Source organism: Callorhinus ursinus, unplaced genomic scaffold, assembly GCF_003265705.2.
Source record: "Callorhinus ursinus isolate GAN/ISIS: 27379988/994484 unplaced genomic scaffold, GSC_fseal_2.0 scaffold5, whole genome shotgun sequence".
Taxonomy (NCBI): Eukaryota; Metazoa; Chordata; class Mammalia; order Carnivora; family Otariidae; genus Callorhinus; species Callorhinus ursinus.
The window spans coordinates 24261597-24274565 of NW_027397067.1; the positions used below are offsets into that span (position 1 = coordinate 24261597).

Consider the following 12969-nt stretch of genomic DNA (forward strand, 5'->3'; position numbering starts at 1 on the left):
CTCTCAGTGGAGGACTCTTAATCACTTTCAGTTTGGTGCTGTCCAATTCGAATAAATTTTTGCTCAAATAAACCAAAAAATTTTAATGTCTCAATTTATCTTTGTAACAATATGAAAATAGTATATTAACAGACTATTTTAAACATTATCAGTAAGATGGATAATTGATGTCTGTAGTATCACACTAAACAGAAGTGTTTTTAAAATGTAAGTGGAGGGGTGCCTGGATGGTCCCTGGCGTTTGCTCACTGAGGGTCTGCCTTCAGCTCAGGTCATGATCCCAGGGTCCTGGGATGGAGCCCCATATCGGGCTCTCTGCTCAGCAGAGAGCTTCCTTCTCCCTCTGCTTGTGTTCCCTCTCGCTGTGTCTCTCTCTGTCAAATAAATAAAAATCTTAAAAATAAATGTAAGCGGAAGATAACGTTAAGAAAATGAAATCATTCATAAAGAAGCAGTATAATTTTATCCCTTTGGATACCCAGAAAAAAAGTAGACAGGATTTGGAGTTGTCAAGGTGATATTATTTTAGACTTTTAGTTTGATCCTCTCCTGTGCCAAAAGTGTCTGGAGTCAAAAACATTCTTCTGAAATAGTAAACAGAGGAGTGTGAACTAACTGGATGCTCATCCTTTAAGACTCAGGTAACCTGAAGCTTTTAGACGTGTTGAGGCCAAAATAATCATGCTGTTTTCTGGGCTTCCGAAAAATTTTGTAAATTGGTAATGGCATTATATTTTAGCTTATTTTTAGGTGTTTCCTCCACTGTGTAAGTACAGTGGATTCCCAATTTTATGCAGTATCTTTATATCCTCTGCTCCTTAGTCTTGGCAATAGGCACTCAATACCTCTTTAACAAGAATGAACAAACATAATATGGTTGAGAAGGATTCCAGAAGACAAATCTGTCAAGTATCAGCATCACACGAGCAAGCTCCATTTATTGGTTGAATTTAATTCAACCAACCCAATGGTTGAATTAAATTACCACTCATTTTTGTCCAAGTCGCATAAAATATTATTATTCTGTGCTAATAGGCTAGAATCATTTTCTAGAAAGAAAATATATTTGGGGGCCTAGAAAATGACGCCCGGGAGAATAAAAGATTTAACCCTAGCTTCCAGGCTTTATCTTTCGCGCATGGCTCTCTTCTCTGTCCTTCCACAGTCTCATAAAGAGCGCTCAAGTCTGGGAAAAGGAAGCCGCGCGCAGGCTGGGCGTTCGAGTGTCCCTGCAACTAGACGCCGGCGTGCGGTGTTCAGAGTTCTGTCCGCAGGAAACGCGCGTGGCAGGGAAAGGTGCAAGGTTACGTATTCTGCGCACGCGCGTGCGGCTAGGGGCGGAGTATGAACGGCAGGTTCCAGCTGCGGCCGGGTGAGGAGCTGGGCCTCAGGCTTCCCCGCTGTCGCCGTAGCGCCGTCTGCCGCCACTTCTCACGCGCGGGATGCTGCTGCTGGCGCTGGGCAGCTCGTGGGCGGCCGGACTTCGGCTCGGAGGGAAGAGGACGGTGCCGTGGGCGGCCGCCGCGCGGCTGGCCTCCTGTAGTGGCTCCTCGGGGCTGGTTGGCTGCGGAAGCGTGGGGCTGCGGAGAGCCTCGCCGCTTCTCGGGCGTCGGGTGCGAACGCAGGTCGGCATTCTGAAGGCCTGCGGACCGAGTGAGGGTGGACGGTGGAGGGAGCGTCGGGCCTGGGGACTCTGGTGCCGAAGGAGCCCTCTGCGGGCGCGCAGAGGCAGCCTGCTTCGGCCGCGGGAGCAGGCCAGGGGTCCCGGGGTTTACACCCACGAGTCTAGGAGTATCCGTTCGAAAGTGGTCATTTTCTGGGCGGTTCCAAGTAATTCACAGCTGGCTGCAAACCCAGCGGGTTTGTGATGACTCTCAACTATTTTCTCTTCTACCTCTGAGTGGAGGCTCGGAAGGGTTAATTTGCAACGAAATTAGATACACCACCTGGTGACCGAACTGAAAGAACTCAACCTGACTTTAAGTTTGTTCTGTTTTCTATTAGATGAGGCTATTTTAAGGAATTCTTTTGCTCCCTGGAAAAGGGGATGGAGACGTTAATCCTCTCATTTTAATCTGAATAAATTGTCTCCTAATCCTGCTCTGTAAAACATCAGAATTAGCAAACATGGTTGGAAAGTTGGAAGAAATGCCTAACATGGGAATTGGAATCTAATTAAATTTCAGCATAAAGGGATTAGGCATATCTTTTGAATTTTGAAGGGTTTAGACGTTCGGGGACCCCTTGTTCCTGTGAAATTTGATGAAGATTTCCAGTGAAATATTTTCTTAAGAGGAACTAAGGGATGCAACGAGATGAATAGGGACAGTTTCTTTCTTTCTTTTTTTTTTTTTTTAATACTAGCTATAGTATAAACATTTTAGAAATCTTAGAAACGGTCTGGACTTGAGACAGTTTACATTTGCAGTGTTTTACTTACATTATATTAACATCAATTTTTTGAAAAGTAATGCATTTAAAATTTTGACAATGGAACAAGAGTAATGTTTTCATTTTAACCACAGAATGAATTATTCCACCAAATTTTTTTTTACTTGTTCGAGGCCACACTTTATCTAAAAGCTTTGAGCTGGGATGCAAACCTAGGTTTTCAAAAAAACACTATTTGTGACTGGAGTTAAGGACAGCTATTTTGTTAGTTTGATTTCTTCAGCTCTGTGGATTATTTGGGAGAATTCCTTAAATCACCTCATGTGACAAGTTCTCTTTTACTCTTCATTATAATTTAAAAAAGTTAAAAAAATTAAAAGGTCTAAAATGCACTTTATTATGTACTCACATTATAATGGTCTCTGTTTCAATAGATACCTCTTTGTTGGGAAAGATGGGTTCAGTGCTTACATACACAGCTTGAAAAATCAGAAGATGGAAGGCTGATTTATACTGGGAATCTGGCGAGAACAGTATTTGGTGGGTAATCAGAAGTGAGGGTAATTTCCTTTTTAACTCCCCTTTTAGTTGTAAAAAATGTACTTAGGATATGTTATCTCTTATTTTAACATCTCTTAATTGCAAGATATGAGGAAAAATTAGGTTATGTATTTTTTTCTTGTGGCCTGTTGAATCAAGATTGAGAGGTTGAGGGGCGCCTGGGTGGCTCAGTCGTTAAGGGTCTGCCTTCAGCTCAGGTCATGATCCCAGGGTCCTGTGATTGAGCCCCACATCAGGCTCCCTGCTCAGCAGGAAGCCTGCTTCTCCCTTTCCCACTCCCCCTGCTTGTGTTCCTGCTCTCACTATTTCTCTTTCTGTCAAATAAATAAATAAAATCTTCAAAAAAAAAAAAAAGATTTAGAGGTTGGGACCTTTGCATTTTTAGGAGATTTTCAAAAGATTTTTTAAGACTGTTAGGACTTTTTGATCTTATTGCTGGGTGCTAAAGCTTACATCCTTTGGTCACTTCCCAAGATGTTTAACAACAAAATAGAACAAGAAGTGTATATTTGTGTAATGTTTGAATATGGAGAGAAAAAATATGGAAGTATACCTCTTAAGAGTAGTTTTTTTGGGAGGGTACACATTTACTTTGCATATTTTTAAATTTGGCAGTTAAAATAAGCATATAATACTTTTATAATTAAAAAATATATTTTTTACATTTTTTAGGTCACCTTGGCATTTTCAAGAAACATCTTCATTTAGTGGCTTTTCAAGGTGGTGTAGAGTACTAGAGAAGACAAAGACAGATTATTATTATTATTAAAGAAGAGAGTACAGAGGGAGGGAGAGAAATAGACCCCCGCTGAGCAGCAAACCCGATGATGATGCCGATGCTGGGCTTGATCCCAGGATCCTGGAATCATGACCTGAGCAGAAGGCTTAACTGATTGAGACACCCAGGCGCCCAAGACAGTGTATTAAACAGCTACAAATTTGAAGCTCTTTCCTTAGTTCTTAATTTGGTATTTAGTATGGAATGATTTATTATGAAGGTCAGAAGAACTTAGATATGTGTTTTGTTCAAGTTCCTGAGATTGTAGTTCATTTCAGTAATCTTAAAGTATAACCTGAAATATCTGAAGGATTGCTTTATAGTCAAATCGGCCACAAGATTTCAGCACCTGCATTTGCATTCCTGTTTTTGGTTATGCTGGTGTCACTGATCATCTAAAATTTACTCTGGAAATCCATATGTTCTCAAATATGTGGCATCAAAATAGACTGTTTAGAATATAATTTTAGGTATTTAAAACTTTGGCAATAAGGACTTACTATAATCACTATTGAGAGGAGTTCTGAAGTTACTGGAAAAATCCATTTTGGTGATTAGAAATTTCTTCAGAAGTCAGTACATGAGTAGGCCATTGAGCTTATGTCACATCTCTGGCCTGGGCTACCTGGATTTATACTATTGGGAGGTGTTAACAGTGACACCCATGATACCTTTCCTTCTGAACAGACACGGTTCCTTCAGATGCAGGGAAGGCTTATTAATTTATTTCTTATTTGCATTTGACTCCATTCTGTAAAGAAGAGACTATAAATAGGAATTAATTTTGGTGTGGGTAGGATGTTATGGTTGTAGAAGAGCATAGCTATTCAAGCTATTCAAAGTTCTAGAAATATAACTTGTATAGGAGTTTAATGTTTGAGTTCTTTCAATACTCTGTACCTTATTCAGGGATTACTATTTTTTCTATGTAGAAACTGAGGGAGAAACTTTTTTTTTTATGTAAAACTGAGTGAGAGACATTAGGATAGAGGTACCATGCTTGGAGATTCTTTAAACTACTGAATGGGGCCTCGTTTAAAGACATTTCAAGGGTCTTTTAGTTGATAGTTCTTGTTAATTCATCCATAAGTGATTACTGATATCATAGTATTATTGTAGGATGAGTAGAATTTGAACATGAAGAGGTGTGAAAGAAGGGCATCTCAGGCATGGCAGTAGTACGAGCAAAGACATGAAGATGGGAGAGCCCAGAATATGTTTAAAAAATAGTTATTTGAATCTAGGCAAAATAAAGTACATGTATGTATTAGTTTCCTTAGGCTTTTGTAATACATTTCCACAAAGTTGGTGACTTAAAGCAACAGAAATTTGTTCTCACAGTTCTGAAAGCTAGAATTCTGAAATCAGGGTGTTGATAAAGGCTATGTTCTCTCTGAAGGCTCTAGGGAAGAATTCCTTGCCTCTTTGAGCTTCTGGAGGCTTTCAGCAATCCTTTGTGTTCCTTGGCTTATGGATCCATAACTGCATAACTCCAATTTTTGCTTCCTAATTCAGATGGCCCTCTCTGTGTCTGTTCTGTTCTGTCCTTATAAGGATATTGTCATTGGATTTATGGCCCACCCTATTCCAGGATGATCTCAACTCAATTTTTTATTATCTGCAAAGACCCTACTTCCAAATGACGTCATATTTGGAGGTTCTGGGTGGACATGAATTTTGGGGCACACTTTTCAACCCACCATAGTGTACCAAAGTCATGGGGAAAAAGGAGATAGTTGGAAGGACTCAGGAGGCTTTATATAGGAGGCATCTTGGTCCCCATTGTATCTATGTTGTATTGTATGTGTACTGGTGTCATAGCAACTACCTGTGGGAGGCAGGAAGGAATTATTTTTAAATTACTGATGCAGGATAATTAAGCCTTCAACCAATTGCAATGTACGAGAGTGTGTTACAGTCTTACCAACAGAGTATGTTGTCAAACTTTTAGTTTTTTGGCATCTCACTGTGCTTTTAATTTCATGTTCTTACGATTGAAGTTTATTAACATTTCATCTGTTTAAGGACCATGTGCATTTTTGGTTTAGTGAACTGTCTGCTTATATTTCTTGCATGTGTGTGGATAGGGTTGTTGATCTTTTTCTTCTCACATACTGGAAACCTTTTATATGTTGGGGGTATTAACCCTCTGTGATAGAGGTTGCAGATAGTTTTCTCATTTGTCTCTACTTTGTTTATGTCCATGTACATTTATAATGTAATCAGATTTACCGGTCTTTCTCCTTGATTGCTTCTGTGTTTTCAGTCATAATTAGAAAAGTTTTCCCATTCTCAGATTATAAAGACTTCATGCATGTTTTCTTATAGCTTCATGATTTTATTTTTTACATTTAAATCTCCAGGTAATTTGGAATTTTCCTGGTAGATGATATGAGGGATGGATTGAATTTTATTTTTCTATATGGCTATTCAGCTGTCCCAACACCACTTTTGCCCACGTATTTGAGATTTTTTTTTTAAAGATTTTATTTATTTATTAGTGAGAGTGTGTGCGGAGGAGCAGAAGGAGAGGGACAGGCAGACTCCGCACTGAGCACGGAACCCTGCACGGGGCTCAGTTTCATGACCCTGAGATCGTGACCTGAGCCAAAATCAAGAGTCGGACACCGGACCTACTGAGCCACCCCGGTGCCCTGAGATTATATCTTGATACTAAATTTTCATATGCGGTCAGGTTTATTTCTAGATTTTCCATTTTGTTCCATTGATCTGTTTATTTGTGCACCAGCACCACACCATTTTAATTACAGTCTTATGTTTTAGTACCTAATTCCTCTCCCCACCTTTTTTTTCTTCTTTTCTTTTTCCAAATTAACTTTGTAATCAACTTGGCTGGGATCTCAACTTGTCTGTTTTCTGAACAGATGGTGTTTTTGTTGGGATCATGTTAAAATTATACAATCAAACTAAGAGAGATTTACATTTTAAGTCATTTATTTATTGTGGTAAAATATGCATAACATAAAATTTACCATCTTAACCGTTTTTAAATATGCATTTGAGAAGTCATTGATTTTTAATCTTTTTAATATGACAGGTAAAAAAAATATCTCACTGTTTTAACTTGAGTGTCTTTTCTTGGTAAAGAAGTTGAATATATTTCCCACATATTTCTTAACCACTGGTGTGTTTTTTGGTAATTTGCTGTTTTAATCCTAGGCACTTAGTCTAATAATGTTAGTCTCATATTTAAACATTTAATGTTAAGCATGTGGAAGTGCTTGTTAATAGAAGGTTTTATTTAATAATCTGCTAACTGAATTAACATTTATAATATGCATAAGGATCTTTGAGTAATGTGAAGTCTTTTATTGGGGAACTGAGGTGGAGGCCAGTTAACCCTAAAGCAGATTTCCTACATGGAGAGGCAGAGCAGTGTATTGGCCAGTGGCCTGGACGCTGGAGTCAAATTGCCTGTATTTGAATCCCAGTACTGCCTGCCTCTAGGTAGCTTTGTGACATTGAGCGAGTGCTTTGTTTTTCTCATGTCTTAACATGGGAGTGAGGATGATAATCATGCATCTGTTGCATAGTGCTTTTTTAAAGATGTTATGAATAAAATCTATAAGGATGTAAAGTACCTAAAACAGCTTGGAAAATAATCACTATATATGTGTTTTGATTTTGTTGTTTTGATGATGATAGAAGAAAGGTGGAAGAATTAATTGAATAGATTGATGCTTTTATAAAATCTATAAATATTAATACTGTCCTTTTTTTTTTATTTCTTGTTTAGGTGTGAAATGTTTCTCTTATTCGACAAGTGTCATCAGCCTTGCATTACTACCATACATTTTTGCGCAAAACAGTATTATATTTGGAAGTCTGCCTTTGCAAATATTATTTTATGGCATCATAGGGAGCTTTACCATGATCACTCCAGCACTGCTTCACTTTGTTACAAAAGGCTATGTCGTTCGGCTGTACCATGAAGCTACAACAGACACTTATAAAGCCATTACTTACAATGTTGTGCTTCTAGAAACGAGTACAGTGTTTCACCAGAATGACGTGAAGATTCCAGACAGCGCACATGTGTTTACCACATTTTATGCTAAAACGAAATCACTGTTAGTTAATCCAGGGCTCTTTCCAAACCCTGACGATTATAACCATCTAATGGGTTATGACAAACCATTCACTTTTGATATGGAAGAAGACAGTGAGAAAAAACAGGTTAAAGATGAGAAATGAGTCTTGTTTTTTAGGTTTGTGCTTAAATGTGATTTATGTTCCAATGTATAATAATGAAATTGCCTTTACTTTTGTTTTCTGTTAGTGACTGATTAAAAATAATTTGAAACTGTATCAACTTTTAATTTTCAGAGAATTATGTTCCTATATAATAAATATGCTGTGTTTGAAAAACAAATCATGTAATATTCTACCATTTGTGTTTTTAAAAAAGTGTGAAAATACATGTTCATGCTGGCATAAGCATGGATAATTTTATATAATAATTGTGGTTGTCTCTAGGCTGGGGATCAGGTGTCAGAAGCAGATGGGAGAGTTGTTTTTCCTTTACGTTTGGATTTTTCTAGGTGTATAGATACTAACTTTGCCCACATTAAAAACTGTTTTTAAAAATTCTAAAATTATGGGAAGCAGTGTTAATCTTCCTTGGGTTCACAGGTTTTTGCTTATCTTTTCGGGCATAGTTGCACATAATAAGGATCTCCATGTCCAGTTGAGTGTGGTAGCTACCTGTGTTAAATAGTGATGGTGAAATGGTGACCTAAATAGTGATGTCTTTGGTGGCAGTCTTCTCCCTTGCGTATCCTATCAGAGTTGGAAGATCATAGTTACTAAATAGATGGACAGTAGTTTTTATAAAATCACAATCTCTGTGCTAATTTTATGAAGTCCTGGAATTTTAAGATTTTTAACCTCTAATTGTAAAATGAAAATTGGTTCTTGTGAAGGATATTCGGCAAGGAGCAGAAGGCCTCAAGTCATGCTATTTAGATTAGTAGCTAACTTATTAAGTGCCCAGTGTGTGCCTGATACTGTGCTAGTAGTTAGAGTCATAGTTAAGAACAAAACACCCAGGGGCGCCTGGGTGGCTCAGTCGGTTAAGCATCTGCCTTCCGCTCAGGTCATGATCCCAGGGTCCTGGGATCGAGCCCCATGTCAGGCTCCCTGCTCAGAGGGGAGCCTGCTTCTCCCCCTTCCTCTGTCCTACCCCCTGCTCGTGCTCTCTCTCTCTCATTCTTGCTCTATCTCAAATAAATAAAATCTTAAAAAAAAAAAAAAGAACAAAGCACCCAGTCTCTGTGGAGCTGTCTAATGTATCCTATTATCTGCCATGATGGTAAATCTTATCTTTATGGCTTACCTGTGTGTGAGGAAGGTTGATGGGAAAGCACCAGAAACATGAGTTCATAGACAAAGATCAGGTCTGAAGCTGCTAGAGGCTTATAGGAGAGACCATGAGGTAGAAAAGTGCCCCCCTTTCTGAGACCTAGAGCCTGCCCTCTGCTAGGATCAGCCAACTTGTGATCCTAGCAGAAGGCGGGCTCTAGGTCTCAGAAAGATGAACAAACGGGTGTCATCCTCATCTTCAGTTTGGGCCTCTGCCTGCCTGTTCCTCAGTTCTGCGTCACCTATATATATACCTGTTGCTATCTTTCTATAAAAAAATTTTCCATGGTCAAATGTTGATCAGATATTAGTAGAAGCAAGAAAAAAAATCACTCTTAGTTCCATTCCTAGAAGAAAAAACAGCTTTGTTAATATTTTAACGTTTTCTTCCAAGGGTCAGTTTCTTCATAACTTGTTCTGACTGTATCATATCTTTCTTTAAATGTCCTGTATCCATATAACCATTATGTCACCTGTGTAGTGGAATGAAAAACCTGTTTTTATTAGTATCAGAATAGTTCAGAAGACAACTTGGTTGTTTAGGGAAAAGAAAAAAAGCTTAAAATACTAAGTGAGAAAGATGACTTCTCAAGTGCATGGTCTGGAGCAACACCAAGAAGTAGAAAAGGAACAGTATGTGTAGAATATGATTCATCACTGAAATAAGTCAGCAGAAACAATTCAGGCCAAGGTGAGGGGGAGAAATTTACACACATCCCTCTATGCCACTTTACTACGTTCACCACAGGTGGAGTAAAATCTTGGAAAGGTTAGGGAGGTGAGGAGTCTCCCACTATCTATAGGAAGGGCGTTGAGTCAGTTTTGAGTCTCAAAGGCAGGGTGATCCTGCCCTAACATCTGGATTATATCAGGTAATACACCCGTTGATAATAAAATGTTTTGTAATCCCTTTTCTAAACCTCGATTTCATTATCCTGAAAGACTTCAGCTTTTAGAAGCAAAAGTAACAAAGTGGCCATTAGTTCTAAATGATAGCCTTAGCTTGGACACAATTTTAAAAAATTGTATTCTGATTTTTTCAGGTACTTTTGTTGTTGGCTTCCTTTTTGTAGAGAATTTCAATCATTCAAAAGTAGAAGAGTACGATGAATCAACATGACTGTCATTCAGATTCAACAAATAACAGTTTGTTGTCAATATTGTTTGATTTAGACCCCAACCACTTGCCCTCTACTTTTATTTGGAAGCAAATCCCAGACATCATAACATCTCTTTCTTAAATGTTTTGTAACTCTACCAGATAATGACTTAAAAAATATAACTATAATAACATAATACCCAAACCACTCCCCTCTCCCCAAAGTTATCAAGGATCCAGTCTGTTCAAATTCCAATTCCTCCCCACATGTTGTTTGGATTAAGATCTAAGTAAAGTACATGCCTTATTCACACCAATTAATGAAATTTCTTTTAAGACTCTTCTATGGGCCCCTCCATTTCTTTCCCTTCGTTTTTTTCTCCCTTGTAAATCATCTGTTGAAGAAATGGAGTTCTTTGTCCTTTACATCTTTTTGTGGTCTAGATTTTCTGATTGTATCCCTGAGGTATAGATTAACATGTCTCTCTGTCTTCTGTATCTCCTATAAATTGGTAGTAGGACTTGAGGCTTCATCAGATTGATATTTGATTATTTTGGATAAGACTAATTCATAGATGATGTTGCTTATATTAACTATTGTTGCATTAACAAATTGCCCCCAAAAGTTAGAGTTGTTTTTTTTTATTTTTTAGACTTATTATTTGAGAGAGAGAGAGAGTGTGTGTGAGCGAGCAGGGGGAGGGGTAGAGGGAGAGGCAGAGAAGCAGACTTCCCACTGAGCGGGGAACCTGACCCTGGGCTGGATCCTAGGCCCTGAGATCATCACCTGAGTTGAAATCTAGAGTCAGTTGCTTAACTGTCTGAGCCACCCAGGTGTCTCAAAAATTAGAGGTTTAAAACATAATACTGCATGGTGCCTGTTGGTCCAGTATCCAGGAGGGGCTTAGGTGAATGCTTCTGGCTCAGGTTCTCTCATGAGATTGCAGTCAAGCTATCACCTGGTGCTGCTGTCATCTGAAGGTTGAACTGGGCCAGGAGGGACTGTTTCCAAGGTGGCTCGCTCACATGACTGACAAACTGGTGCTGGCTTTTTGGTGAGAGGCCTAGTTTCTCACCACATGGTTCTCTCTTTAGGGCTGCTTACTTCCCCTAGAGGAACAGATCAGAAGAGCAGAATGGAAGCCACAAGGATGTATTTTATCCACCTTGGAAGTTGCACACTGTCATTATGCAATATTTTATTAGTTACAGAATCAGCCTGATTCATTGGTGGAGGAGATTACACAAGGATTTGAATACTAGGAAGTAAGGATCATTGGGAGCCATCTTGGAGGCTGGCTAGCACAGGGTTCATCCACCAAGAAGTTCACAAAGTCTTTCTCTCTCTCTCTTTGTGAAGTTAGCAACCACTGATGCTCGGTGCTTAAGCTCAGTAATTCATTAGGTGTTGCAAAATGGTTATGTTCTATTTTTCCTTTTTTCATATATTAGCTGAATACTTCTAAAAATAGATAAAAGAGTATAAGGAGGCAAGGGAAAATTGTCCCATCTACTATCTGGTTACCGGTAGTTCAGTTTCTATAGAAAAGTCAGGATAAATGCTTGATTCTTTCCCTTTATTAGTTTTCAAAAGAGTTGACTTCTTAGCATCATCTAATGATTAATTAGACTTTTAAAATATTATGAGCTCAGGGCGCCTGGGTGGCTCAGCTGGTTGAATATCTGACTTGGTTTTCAGCTCAGGTTCTGATCTTAGCATTGCGAGATCAAGCCCCGCATTGGGCTCTGCACTCAGTGCAGAATCTGCTGGAGATTCTCTCTCTCCTCTTCCTCTGTCCCCCATCCCCCCCACTTGTGCTCACTCTCTCCCTCTCTCTCAAATAAATAAAATCTTTAAAAATTTTTTTTATGAGCTCATAGTTTTAAATATATTTGGTGTATTTCAGTTCATTGTAGTTACTATCTTAATGTTTGTATAGTCTACAAGTAGGTTGGATAAGGGTCCCCCAAGAAATTCATGTCTGGAAACAATGTTAAATTGTATGACAAAAGGGATTTTATAGATAGATCTTGGGGAGATTATCCTGGATTATCCAAATGGTTCTAGTGTAATCACAGGGTTCTTATAAGAAGGAGGCAGGAGGTCAGAAGAGGTAATGTGATGATGGAAGCAGAGAGGGGAGTGCTGAACTTTGAAGATGTAGGAATACATGGGTTGCAGTTCTCTAAGATGAAAAAGTAAGGAAACAAGTTCTTCCCCCAGAGTCTCCAGAAGGAACCAGCTCTGCTGACACCTTGACTTTGGCCCAGTGAAACTGATTTCAGACTTCTGACCCCCAGAACTGTAAGAGAATACATTTGTATTGTTTTAAGCCCCTAAGTTAGTGGTTAGTCATTACAGCAGCAATAAGAAACCCATCTTTGGTCACTGGGAACTGTCTTCATATTGGTTATCTAATATGCTAAGGTGTTCCAGGCTCCACTTACACATTTTCTGCCCCATACCTGGAATCAGCAATTTCTCTAGAGTCTTTGTTCCTTTTAGTGGGAAAATGGTATTTTTGAGACCACTAGGGGCATTCATAGGTTTTTCTTCTTCTTCTTTTTTTTTTTCATTTCTTAAATGTGGTAAAAAATATATAATATAAAATTTACCATCTTAACCAATTTTAAGCACAAGTTCAGTAGTGTTAACTATATTTACATTGCTGTGCAACAGATCTCTAGAACTTCTCATCTTCCAATCCTGAAACTCAGTACCCATTAACAACTTCCATTTCCCCATCCTCCCACAGAT

The 12969-nt window shown here is 38.8% G+C and overlaps 1 protein-coding gene across 1 annotated transcript; it reads left to right on the plus strand.

Annotated features, from left to right (window-relative positions):
• Positions 1–1322: 1322 nt before the first annotated feature.
• Positions 1323–9004, plus strand: TMEM70 (transmembrane protein 70). The gene is made up of 3 exons (XM_025870741.2): positions 1323–1625; positions 2826–2931; positions 7488–9004. The coding sequence occupies exons 1-3, from the start codon at positions 1443–1445 to the stop codon at positions 7943–7945; spliced, it is 747 nt and encodes a 248-aa protein (XP_025726526.1). The 5' UTR covers positions 1323–1442; the 3' UTR covers positions 7946–9004.
• The last annotated feature ends 3965 nt before the right edge of the window (positions 9005–12969 follow it).

Bases quoted from the DNA above. Each gene is read 5' to 3' on its own strand.
- TMEM70 (XM_025870741.2), top strand. From the start codon at position 1,443: ATGCTGCTGCTGGCGCTGGGCAGCTCGTGGGCGGCCGGACTTCGGCTC. The intron at 1,626-2,825 runs GTCGGCATTCTG...CTGTTTCAATAG, and splicing joins GGCGTCGGGTGCGAACGCAG to ATACCTCTTTGTTGGGAAAG. The intron at 2,932-7,487 runs GTGGGTAATCAG...TTTCTTGTTTAG, and splicing joins TCTGGCGAGAACAGTATTTG to GTGTGAAATGTTTCTCTTAT.